We start from the raw sequence: 13,153 nt of genomic DNA on the forward strand, positions 1-13,153 counted from the left end.
AAAATCGGCATGGAGCCAGGAATGCCCTCCCCAATGGCAAAGCCACTGGCCTGAGAAGAGCCCGATGCCCAGTGCACCAAAGGCCACAAGGACGACTCTGGTTCCAAAGTGAGATTCACTATTGGAGTCGGAGGGAGGGAAGCTGCTCTCAGAGTAATAGGCTTCGAGACTTGATTGGAAGTCGAAGGAGGAGTATACGTTTGGGTTTGAGGCAATATACGCTCACCTGAATGAGGGAACGTGGACTTCGATGGTTGAGAGAGACCTCTGGCCACAAACAATTGTTCAACAAGCCGCAACACATCCTGTTTAGTAAGACTCTTGGTTGACCTCATGGAGAAGGCTGATGGTGATTCTGGCCTTTCTAGGAATGGACTATACTGACTGCTAGCAAAAGGATCCAGTGAAGGGGAATATTTGGTCCTTGCTAATTCAATAGGTGCGGAGCTTGGAGCCAATGAAGTCTACACCGAGGAAAATGGTGTGGAAAAAGTCTGCGCAGAAGATGTCAGCGCCGTAGGAGTTGAAGGTGTCTGCACTGTAAAGGCAAAGGTTTGCCCCGAAGGCTAACATGCCATAGTGGAAAGAGTCTGCGCCGGCGATAAGGATGGTGCCGAGGACTGCACCGAAGTACATGGTGCTGAAAAAGTCTGCGCCGTGGAGTACAGAAGAGTCATACTTGGAGCCAAAGATGACTGTACCAATGGTGCCGAAAGGGACTGAACCTGTACTGATGGTGCCGTTAGGGGTTGCGACAGAACTGTCGGAACCGTAGCTGTCTCCACCGGGAACTCCGGTGCCGGTATCGATAAAGGAGACGTGGCTGTAGTCAGAATCACTTGGGGCGGTGCCGAGCCTGGAGCCGACAGGGTCACAGGTGGCAGCGCCGTAGTAGTAATCAATTTCACCTTCTTGTGAGTCAACTCCTTACGATCTCCAGAGGGAGAAGAAGGGAGTGACTTTGATGAAGAAGAGGAAGAACGCCTTTTGTGGGCGTTAACAAGAGTGGGTGAGCCCACTGACCCAGAAATAGCCTCAGAGAAAGGAGACTTGAGGAGACCTTTCAAAATTAACCTATTCTTCCTCTCGTTGAGAGTCCTGGTAGAGTTGTTTTTACAAATCCCACACGGAGATCTACAGTCAAGTGGGAGACATTAAGACAGTAGACACAAGTCATGGCCATCGGAAAGCAGTAACTTATGGCCGCAATCCTTGCACTGCTTGAAACCAACAGAACTTTTCTTATCTGACATAACTGGTGTGGAGATTAAGCACAGTAGCAAAAGGAAGAATAATGGCTACCCAAGAAAAGGGTAAAAAGAGAAAAGGACGGAATACCAACGATGGTAATGGATAATTACAAGGTAAGAAAAGAGGGTAGTAAAGGGAAAAGACTAAAGGGAGAGAGTCTAAAGTGTGCGATAGGATAGGAAAATATTAGAATAAACTTTTGAGAAGAATTTAGAATAATAGCAATATATAAACTGCCAAAAAAATTAGACACTTAGCTGAGAGAATGGCTTGACACGGCTGTTCAGCAATGCAGTAAATGAGATCAGAGGTAACAGGGAGCAGAACATTTTGCGTAGGACCTTGGCTCGAGAGTTTTTGGCTGATGTGAGCTTGATATTGGCTGGCTCGGTTCCGAGGATGGAACCAATAACCCATCAGTAAGGAATGAACGAAGATTAACAACATCAGATACAATATTATCCCTTTCATTTAAAACTGAACATCTGTTAGAGTTTAGCTGTCCTTAATTTCAACACAGGGCTAAAGACATTTTCATTCAATCCTGTGAATCCATTTGCCTCTAACACCAGCTGCCAGTAAAGTTCTCGATACTCTATTTTAGTTTCACAAGCCTCACCCCCTAGGGTCTTGCTCTATCATTTCTAAAATGAAAAAGCTATAACTTGCTGAGGAACAGGTCAAACTGTGCTTATATAAAGCATTATTCATATATTTATTTTGAATTTCATTTAAATGTTCATAAACCCTCCTCTTCAACTTCCTTTTAGTCTTTCCTATATAGAATGCCTCACATTTTTTGCATATAGCAACATATACTACCCCCATGCTATCACAATTTGAATAGTAATAAGCCTCTATCAACCTGTCTCTAGACTGTATGAATACTAATTCCTTATTCAACATGTAGGGAGATTAGGAAAAGCCCCACATTTAAAAGTGCAATTTATTTTTCTTCCTTTGCTCCTGGGCCAATTTTCTAACAATTCCTTAACATTCCTTCCCTTCTACACAAAATTCAGGGGCTCTAGAGTAACACTCAAATCTATTCCAATTATCACTAACTATACTATTTTTGTATCATTAAAATTCATGGTGTAAATCCCTTTCAAGCTTTCATGACTTTCATCAACTTGTACATCACCTATCCTGTATTTCCTCTACATATCCTGTTCTTCACCCAAAATTGGCCCATACTTTCCATTCCTTCTCTTACCTTATCCAATACTTCAATTCCAGAGGGTATTTTCTTTCCCAAAACACCTCTGCAGTTTATTACATTCAATCAAAAAATCTTGTTCTGTAGACTGCATTCCAGACCCACGAATAAGTGTTAATTTGAATAAAACTGTGGTTACTAGCCATTCGGGCTGTGAATTCAATTACCTCCGTGGTGCTAGTTTATTGTTTTTATTTTAATATATTCCTTGTTTTCTTTCATCTCTAGCCATACTGCAAGATGATCACAAAATCCTGTTTCAACTACCTCCCCCTTCTCCTATAACTAAACCTTCTGATACTATAAAATAATCAAATTCAGTTCTATAAATACTTTTGTAAATTCATGAATTTTTGTCCCAAAGTTTACACTTGCATCTTATTTCTTACTTTATTTCTTTTCTTTTTACTTTTGCCTCAAGTCGCAATTAAAGTCTCATGTTATTATAATATTCATATTTAGTACTACATGGTCTAAAATAAACACAAGAACCAAGTCCCAGCCACTGATAAAAGTAACTGCCAAATAAACACCGAAAATCCAAAGCATAAAAATTGGCAGGAACACCACAGCTTCACATAATAAAAGTATTTATTTGTAAAATGGACCAGATAAGTGCTTTCACGTTGTAATACCAACGCTTCTTCAGATTATGATCATTTCCCATATTCCAGATATTTCCTCCCATAGTTTCTGTTTGTACTCTTACTTTGTTAAAAATCTTGTGTGTGATATATTACATCTACATTACATGTATTACACCACTCCAAAATTCCTGTTCTTACTATATTTTTAATACTACTCACATTTACAGAAAGCACTCTAAAATTTTCATTTTCCCTTTTCCTTAGATTCATGGTTTCGTAAACTCATACCTAATTGCAGGGCTAGCTTTAATAGCTCATTTTAAGCCTAACCAATTTCTTTCCCAAAGGTGAGAATCAGACACTGTACCTTGTGTGTCTGCGAGTCAGACACCTTAACCATTATACCAAGCCCAATCTTTAGCTGTATATACTTTTTCATCCATCCATTCCTTTCTTTTTTCTTTTGTACTTATCCCTTTAATTTTTTTGTCTTTTACATTTTTACCAACAGAATTCTTCATCACTTATTTTAGAACCTTCCTCTATATATTATTTTTTCACATCCAAGTTTTCTTTTATTTCTACTACTTCTAAATTTTCTTCTCTTTTTCCTTAGTTATTTTCTTTTATTGCAATCCATCCATAAATGTCCAATTTTTTTTATATTTATAACATTTTAACTCACATTTTTTGAATCATGTCCCATTTCCCAACATATATTTTTTCGTCAGTTACTTATCAAACATGCGTTGGGTTGTCCCCAGTATTTTATAATACCACCATTCCCCTCCACATTTATTATGTTTGGTATATGTAAAACTTTTTTCTCTTCTATTTTTAAAAACATATTACAAATCCAGAAACCAACCCCCTTTGGCATAAACTTTTGACATGTCCAGTATTTCTTTACATAAAGCTTTGAAATGTCCTTTCAAAAGTTTATTTTCACCTCTGTGCGAAATTGTACATGAATATTTTTCCCTGTTAAATGCTCTTATCACAAAGATTCCAAGGGTAACCGTCTTTTTCATATTCTCCAATAAAAATTTCCATTGGAAAAAAAAAAAAAAAACAGTCTCAAACAATGTCATAAAATGTCTCTATTAAAAATAAATGTGCTTACATTATGTGCCTTTACACCCAAAGGAGCTATTAAATTGTCCCACACTTCATACCTGTCCATTTCTTTGTCTTCTTTACTCTGAATCCTTATCACATACTTCCATTTTACATTTTCTTCTGCCTTCTTTTCTTCTACTCCACTTTTTCCTTCTTTTACTTTCTCTGCATATGTTTTCTTTTCCATCTCACCACTATTCTTCAGGATTGACTCTGCATTCTCCTTTTATATTTTCTCCATAATGTCCTCCAGGAAACATCTTCATTTTTTGTCTCACAGTGAACCATTATTTCTTTAAGTAAATCATCCCGCAACCCTCCCAACTAGAGGGTTGTAATTATACATCTTTTATTTCCTGAGTCATCTCCATCAAACAGGTTTCTTTGGAACATTTCCTCAGAAGCCTGCACACATTCTTCAGTCTTGATATTTGCTTTCTCCTTCATTTCTTTCACTATTCCATCATCTCCTTTTCTCTCCATCTGCTTCCCTGTTTCTCCAGGCCACCTCTGTGCCTGGAACAGAAACAGGAAGTGCTCCTCCAAAATGGGTTCCACTCACTACAATAATGAGTAGGGGAGGTTCACTGATGCTCTGCCCAAATCTCCCCTAGTAGTATAAATACAACCTCAGGTCTCCCCTGAAGAGAGAGTGTTTCTCCAGGCCACCTCTGTGCCTGGAACAGAAACAGGAAGTGCTCCTCCAAAATGGGTTCTACTCACTACAATAATAAGTAGGGGAGGTTCAATGATGCTCTGCCTAAATCTCCCCTAGTAGTATAAATACAACCTCATGTCTCCCCTGAAGAGAGAGACTACTAGTTCATTGGGAATAACCCAGTCAACAAAGAATAGCCAAATAAATAAATACAAACAAATCTCTATCCCCCATCCACCAGGAACAGGGTTAACCTGATCAACAAAATGTAAAAGAATAAATGACTAAGCAAGAGATTCAAAATAATTTAACTAATATAAATATATGTAGTAAAGGAAAACTGTGCATAATCACATATGATTTCTGATTTGAAACAAAAGTTATGAATTCAACAGAAAAATATCAACCACAATTAATTACCACAGTGAAGCAATAAATTAGAAAGGTATGTCTTACCAAAACTTGGCATCTGTGTTGTCCATCTTTATTCCTCCTCACAATAAGGTGTCCCTTCCGATCCTCGGATCCGGCTTGGCCACATTCTCCAGACTTGGATCTGACTCTCGAGCTCCTCCCTCTTACCCACAATGCACTATACCCACCCAAGCAGCTCAGATCCAGTTTGCTGATTCCATAACATGAATAACCCGGACAACATAGAAGAAAGGCAGATGAGGCTCAGACACAGGACTCAAGAGTCCTGTCATCTTCCATAATCCTCTAGAAGAATGAGGCAGGGGGATGCCTGAGTGGATTGATGAGGAGGAATGAAGATAGTCAACAGATGCCAAGTTATGGCAAGATAACGTTCTAATCTGATGTTGTCCTCTTCATTCCTCCTCACGATATGGTCACAGAACCCAGTTACGTGATTTCCAGGTAGCCTTCATGGAAGGATATGCCAGAGCACCATCAAGCCAAAGGACTCCCTACTCCTCGAAACAATATCTAATTTATAGTGTGCAAAGGTGTGACTGTTAGACCATGTAGATGCTGCACAAATATCAATGGAGGTTCTAGATGAAAAGCCAGAAGAAGTAGCTATAGCCCTGATAGAATGTGCCCTAGGAGGCTGAGGTTATTCTAGGCCCTTTTGTGAATAAATGAAAGGGATACAAACCAGTTATCCACTTTGCTGAGTGGTCTTGGAAACTGCTTGGTCTAGTTTGCTAGCCAAGAAAGCTACAAACAGTTGGTCTGACTTCCTGTCCTGCCTAGTTCTGTGCAGACAGAAACGTAGTTGTCCATGAACCTTGAGATGATGTATAATATATTCCCCTTTGTTAGAAAATTTTGGAAAGAACACTGGTAAGTGAATGGACTGACCGATGTTTTCCGTGGCTACTTTAGGGATAAAGGAGGAACTGATACTTGGAGAAACCCTGTCCTCATGAAAGATTATGTATAAGGAGGTTAAGAAGATAATGTTTGTAGTTCAGACATTCTCTTCACTGAAGTAACGGCCACTAAAAGGATAGTCTTCCATGGCAAAAACTTCGTATTGCAACTGGCTGCTGGTTCGAAGGGTCTCAGAGTCAATCCCTGCAGCATGACAGTAAGTTCCCAAAGTGGGAAGGGGTCCTTAATGGGAGGTCTCAGTAAGAAAATATCTTTCATAAAGGATTTGCATAATTTAAAGGTGGACGAGGAATGAAATTGGCTAGCAGTATGAAAATTAGAAATTGCCGCTAATTGAAGCTTGATGGTAGAAAAGCTAGCTCCTTCCTTAAACAGGGTACTAAGAAAAAGCAAAAGAGACTGGTGCTGAGAAAGGATCAATATTTCTTTTTCTAGCCCAAACGGCAAAAGTACAGTTTTGTACCTACCATAAATGTAGATGTTCGAGGATCCACATTGCTGCAGTCCTAACCATTGGACCACCACTAAACACAGGGAAGGAGAGGAAGGAGGTGGACTGCAGCAAATGTGATCCTCGAACATCTACATTTATGGTAGGTACAAAACTGTACTATGTTCTTCATTCCACATTGCTGCAGTCAGAATCCCAAAGCAGAGTTAAGGGAGGCTGGCAAATCATAAGGAAGCAGGAGCTGTCAACATGCCTTGCAAAATAGCTGTGGCAAAACCAGCCCTAGATTTAGAGTAGAGAGGAATATGGTAATGCTTAGAGAAAGTATGCACTGAACTCCAAGTAGCTGCCTCCAAAATATCCTTAGTTGCCACCCCTTAGAAAATGCTGTAGAAGTGGCAGTAGCCCTAGTGGAATGAGGCCTAATCCCAGCTGGAATCTCCTTGCCATGATGGGAATAACAAAATGAAATGCAAAACCCAATCCACTTAGAAATAGTTTGCTTAGACACAGGCTTGCCCTGAGAACTCAAAGCAAAAGAAACAAACAACTGCTGAGACTGCCTGAAATCCTTAGTCCTGCTTAAATAATAAACTGCCTATGTACATCTAAAGTGTGCAAAATCTTTTCCCCTTATTTTGGGGATCTGCATAGAAAGTAGGCAAATGAATAGTTTGGTTTAAAGCCACACTAGAAACCACCTTAGGCATAAAGGAAGGATTAGTACGTAATGATACCCTATCTCATGGAAAATCAAAAAGGCTACTGCCATATAAGGGCCCTGCAAACTCAGAAACCTTCTTGCAGAAGTAATAGCCAACAAAAAGCAGTCTTCCATGACAAGTATTTTGAGATCCCAAGCAGGAGTAGAAAACAATGGTGGGTCACAATCATAGTGAGCTGAAATTGCTGCAGCATGAATCTTAATGGAAGAGAAGGACAAACCTTTGTCCAATAACTCAGTAAGATATTGAAGAGCCACACTCAAATTAGGCTCAGAAATCTCCAAATTCTTTGCTGCACTCCAAAATAAAAATCTCTTCCATTTCTCTGCGACACTTTCCCTTGTACTAGGTCTTCTGGCTTCCATAATCACATTTAAAACTTGTTGAGGAAGTTGAGACCTGCTGTGTTTCAGAACAGAATATGCCAGGCTGTTAGATGAAGAGAGTGAAGCTTGACATTGAGCAGGTGACCGTCCTTCTGAGATAACAGATGTGGAATCAAAGGCAAAGGCCATGGAGGCTTGAAGATTTTTCCAACTGAAAGAAAGAGCATCCACTTAAATACATGAAGATCCAGTTTCATCCATGATTTGTCTGCTTAACACATCTGCTAAGATAAAATCATTGCTTGCCTGCATAGAGGATAGAGATGTGTTCCCCCTTGTTTGTTGATGTACCACATGACAGTTGTGTTGTCTGTTAGAATCAACACCATCTCCTTCATGTTGATATGTAGATGCTGAAGTCTGGCAGGCCACTTGTCTTGTATCCACTTTCCATTTAGATCACAGAGAGTCCCTTGTTTAGGTGACATTCGAATGCAAGGTATTATTTGAATGACAGTGTCCAAATCCTGGCAGTGCTGTGTCCATACATTTTGAGATACCATTGCAGCTTCCTCATATGCAGTTTGGCATTGGGAAGCACCAGAATACAAGATGCCATGAACCCTAAGGCTTGAAGGACTGTCCTTGCAGTCAGCCGGACTGAAGAGATAATTGATGGAAGTAACTGGAAAGATTCTTTTGTTTGTCCGGGGTTAAAAAAGGCCATGGGCTGCTGTATTCAGTCTCACACCCAGAAAGCACATGTCTTGAGAGGGTACTAGACTGGACTTTATTTCGTTCACAGAATACCCTAGGCATCTTAGCACTGCTATGACATATTCCAAATGGAGCCAGAATCAGGCAGTCGTCCAAATATAAGGATAGATTTGAATTCCTTTTAGCCTGAAGTAGCTATCACTGGAGCCACAATGCAGAGAACTGATAATGAGAATTCCAGCTCGAAAACACAGGAGATCTAAAGTTACCATCCAGTGATCTTTGCCCAGCAGAGGTAAGGGAATGTCCAGATAAGTGTTGAGGATAGATAAATAAAATCCCCCCCTCTTCTGGTACAGGGACTGGCTGAATGGCCCCTATTTGGAGTAACAGAGAAATTTGCTTGTGAGCCTCTTTCCTTTGTGGAGGACCCATCTGTCTTGAGTAATTAAATCCCAATCTTTTTGAAAGAGAGAGACTTCCCTTCCAAAGGAGCTGCCAGACGAGAATGTACTGGCAGCTGAAAAGGCAGGTCATTGACCCCTGCCCTCACCAGAAGTCTGAGCAGGAGAACTCCAATCATAAGCAGGATATGTCCATCCCTTAGTAGGCCAATTTCTGCTAAACTTTGGAGGCTGCACCTGCAAAAATCTTTAACAGTCTGCATCTTGTCTTAACATGCTCAGCTAAATTCTGATCCCTCACCCAAGCGTGCCTGCTAAGAACAGAACCAGTGGCAGCCACCTCAAAACCACACTGCAAAGAATGCTTACCCACTTGTTCAGACACATGAACTAAATCCAGCAACTCTTACACTCAATACCTTCCGCCAGAGCATCCACCTTAGATTTCAATTGTGAAAGGAGATAATTTTGATATTTCATCTTCCACCACATTCAACACAGGAGGTATATAGGCCTATATTGGGGGGGTAAAACAAGAATTCCTAAGCCTCTTCCCTGAATCAGAGAAATCTTGTCATGGAATGCAGAGTCTCTGAAAAAAAAATCCTCAGGAGGAGAAGGAGAAGGAGGAATCATCCATATCAGAATCAGAAATCAGAGGATATATTATGCAAGCAAGTCTTGAAGACTCAGAAGAGAAGACCTCTCTGAACACTGTTCAAAACTCTCACTCTCCCCCTAGGCCCCTCTATCAGAGGGGCATAGAACTCTAATCTAATAGTAATCAAATCCTCTGCCATTTTAAGCATATGTTTCTTAGGTACAGAGAACCTGAAGCCCAGAGAGAAGCCCCACTGAAAGCTAAACTTGGCCTACCTCTCAAAGAAGTCTTGGAAACAGCAGCCTGGCCTACCTCCTGAGAGGGCACATCCTGTAGTCTGCGCGCTTTTTGATTTAGCGGGCGCCGGAGCAAAACAACTAACCACAGTCTAACCTTCTTTAATAGTGCTTTTGTTTTATCTCTAGCACACAAGAGCTCCAACAACAACGCCGCAGGCCCTAAACCTAGGTAAGGTATGCACAAAAGTAATCCCTATGAGGTAGGTATATCACAAGAAAACAAGTTATTCACTTTTTTCTGACATCGGTTAAATACTGAAGGCAAGAAAAGAAAAAACCAAAAAACAACGTACAGCCAAGCCAACTTTTTCGGTCTGAAACTCCTCCGACTCAGAAAAATTTCAGAACGCCAACCTGCACTTGCAAAACTGCTCTGCATCGGACCAGACTGGACAGCGGACTACCCAATGGTTAGGACTGCAGCAATGTGGAATGAAGAACATCCTCTTCCACTTACTGGTGTAAACTTTTTTAGTTGAAACCTTTAGCAAGGCTAAGATTATGCTACGGACTGGGTAAGCAAGCTTGGACTGTCGCACTATGGTTGGAAGAGGAAAAACCATGTGGTCAACCTAAAGGACTGAAGATTTTAGCCCTGCATTCCTGACGTGTGAGAAAAGAGGTCCTGTCTTGGCTCCAATATCCACGGGGGGATATTTCAGATGAGACCAGAGAAAGGGAACCTGACCTGCGGTGGTGGTGCTGCGGTAGCGTTGTCGCCTCACAGTAAGATGCTGTCCGGTTCGATTATCAGCTAGAGCATCTTCTGCGTGGAGACATGCGTGAATGGGCGTACCTTCGTTGAAGGTAATGCGTCATGCCTGGCAAGCTGGTACGTAAAAATCAACTGCCAATCATTAGCGGACCGGAGTTCCGCTGTGGCGACCCCTAACTGGGAAAAGCCGAAAGACACAAACAAATCAGAGAAAAGGGAACCATACCTGCCATGGCCAGAAGGGGGCAATGAGAATGACTGAGCTCTTCAACCTGCCTGCCTTCTGAAGAAACTTTGGGATAAGTGGAAGAGGGGGATAAGCATATAGGAGACTCGAGGGCCAATTGTGACCAGAGCATCCCTTGGTGACTCACCCAGAGGGGGGAATCAGAGCAAAGAACTTGCTGCATTTGCTGTTGAGGGGAGAGGCAAAAAAATCTCAGAAAGGCTGACCCCAATGTTTGAAGATCATGTTCACCGACTGATTGAGGGACCACTTATGCAGACTCAGGATAGATCTGTTAAGTCTGTCCACCAGCTTGTTGGTTTTCCTGGAAATACAGTGGATATAAAAAGTTTACACACCCCTGTTAAAATGCCAAGTTTTTGTGATATAAAAAATGAGACCACAATAAATCATTTCAAAACTTTTCCCACCTTTAATGTGACCTATAACCTGTACAATTCAATTGAAAAACAAACAAATCTGTTCGGGGAAAAATATAAAAAATAAAAAATGTACAATACGCTGGTTGCATAAGTGTGCACACCATTAAACTAATACTTTGGTGAAGCACCTTTTGATTTAATTACAGCATTCAGGCTTCTTGGGTAGGAGTCTATCAGCATGGCACATCCTGACTTGGCAAAATCTGCCCACTCTTCCTTGCAAAAGTGCTCCAAATCTGTCAAACTGCGAAGGCATCTCTTGTGCACAGCCCTCTTCAGGTCACCCCCTCAGATTTTCTATTGGGCTTCGGTGTGGGCTCCGGCTGGGCCATTCCAAAACTTTAATTTTCTAATGGGGAAGCCATTCTTTTGTTGATTTGGATGTATGCTTGGGGTCATTGTCATGCTGAAAGGTGAAATTCCTCTTCATCTTCATCTTTCTAGCAGACGCCTGAAGGTTTTGGGCCAAAAGTGACTGGTATTTAGAACTGTTCATAATTCCCTCCACCTTGACTAAAGCCCCAGTTCCAGATGAAGAAAAGCAACCCCAAAGCATGATGCTGCCACCACCATGCGGATGGTGTTCTTTCGGTGATGTGAAGTGTTGTTTTTGTGCCAAACGTACCTTTTGGAATTGTGGCCAAAAAGTTCAGCCTTGGTCTCATCAGGCCATAACACATTTTCCCACATGCTTTTGGGAAACTATGCATTGTTTTGTAAATTTTAGCCAGGCCTGGATGTTTTTCTGTGCAAGAAAAGGCTTCCGTCTTGCAACCTTACCCCATAGTCCAAACATATGGAGAATACGGGAGATTGTTGTCACATGTAGTACACAACCAGTATTTGCCAGAAATTCCTGCAGCTCCTTCAGTGTTGCTGTAGGTCTCTTGGCAGCCTCCCTGACCAGTTTTCGTCTTGTCTTTACATCAATTTTGGAGGGACATCCAGTTCATTGCAACGTCACTGTTGTCCCATATTTTCTCCACTTTTTGATGACTGTCTTCACTGTGTTCCATAGTATATCTAATGCTGTGGAAAAATTTTTGTACACTTCTCCTGACTGATACCTTTCAACAATGAGATCTCTTTGATGTTTGCAAGCTCTCTGTGAACCATGGCTTTTGCTGTAGCAGGCAACTGAGTAAATGTCAGGAAAATCCTACTAGGACAGCTGAACTTTATTTGGCGTTAAGAGTCTCTTTAATGGCAGGTGTGCACCCAAAAAGACTGAATGCTGTAATTAAATCAAAAAGTGCTTCAACAAATTATTAGTTTAAGGGTGTGCACACTCATGCAACCAGTGTATTGCAATTTTTTTTATTTTTTCATTGTAATGCCTCCTAACCCAACTGGGAAGCATCCGTGGTCACTGGCTATTGGAGGGGGAGTTAAGAAGGGTCTGCCTAGAAGGAGACTGTCGGACTGAGTCACCAGAAGATGTGGCGTTTGCAAATTGGTGTCAAGCTGATAGGAATGGATAGTGGTTGATAGAGAATGGACCATAGTACTGCTAATGTCCATTTTAGAATTTGCATGAAAAACCTTGCTAGAGAAACTAAAAAAAAATTGCTGCTGACATAGATCCTAAGACTTGTAAGACTAGCCTTGCAGGGGGGGCACTGGTGGGATAGCAATTCCCAGACTCGATTCCTCAGTGTTATCTGGTGTACGGGAAGAGAACCTATTTGATCCCTCATGTTCAACTGTGTTCCTATGAATTCTAGGTTCTGCATAGGAGTCAGATTGGATTTGCTTAGGTTTATAGTGATGACCAGGGAATGTGAAAGTTGGATTAGGTAATCTCTGGCTTGGATAAGCTGATGCCTCATGGGGGCGGTAAGGAGCCAATCATCCAAGTATGGAAACATCCAAAATCCTTTGAGTCTCATGTAAGCTGCTACAACTGTCATGCATTTGGTGAAATGCCCAGGGGCTATTATGAGCACAAAGAGCAGTGCCCTGAACTGAAAGTGGATTGGCTCCCAGCTGAAACTGCAGGCATCTCCTGGAGCGTCTTTCTACTCTGAAGTGATGGTACGCATCCTTGAGATCT

The 13,153-nt window shown here is 41.4% G+C and overlaps 1 protein-coding gene across 1 annotated transcript in view; it reads right to left on the reverse strand.

Moving 5' to 3' along the window:
• The window catches only part of PER2 (period circadian regulator 2), a 1,339,110-nt gene that overhangs the window by 1,128,085 nt on the left and 197,872 nt on the right, over positions 1–13,153 (reverse strand). The window contains exon 8 of the mRNA XM_044070032.1: positions 6,161–6,175. Coding sequence (XP_043925967.1) covers positions 6,161–6,175 — 15 coding nt within the window. The remainder of the gene's footprint in view (positions 1–6,160; positions 6,176–13,153) is intronic.

This window comes from Protopterus annectens, chromosome 4.part1 (genome assembly GCF_019279795.1).
Source record: "Protopterus annectens isolate FY-2018-M chromosome 4.part1, PAN1.0, whole genome shotgun sequence".
Lineage (NCBI taxonomy): Eukaryota > Metazoa > Chordata > Ceratodontiformes > Protopteridae > Protopterus > Protopterus annectens.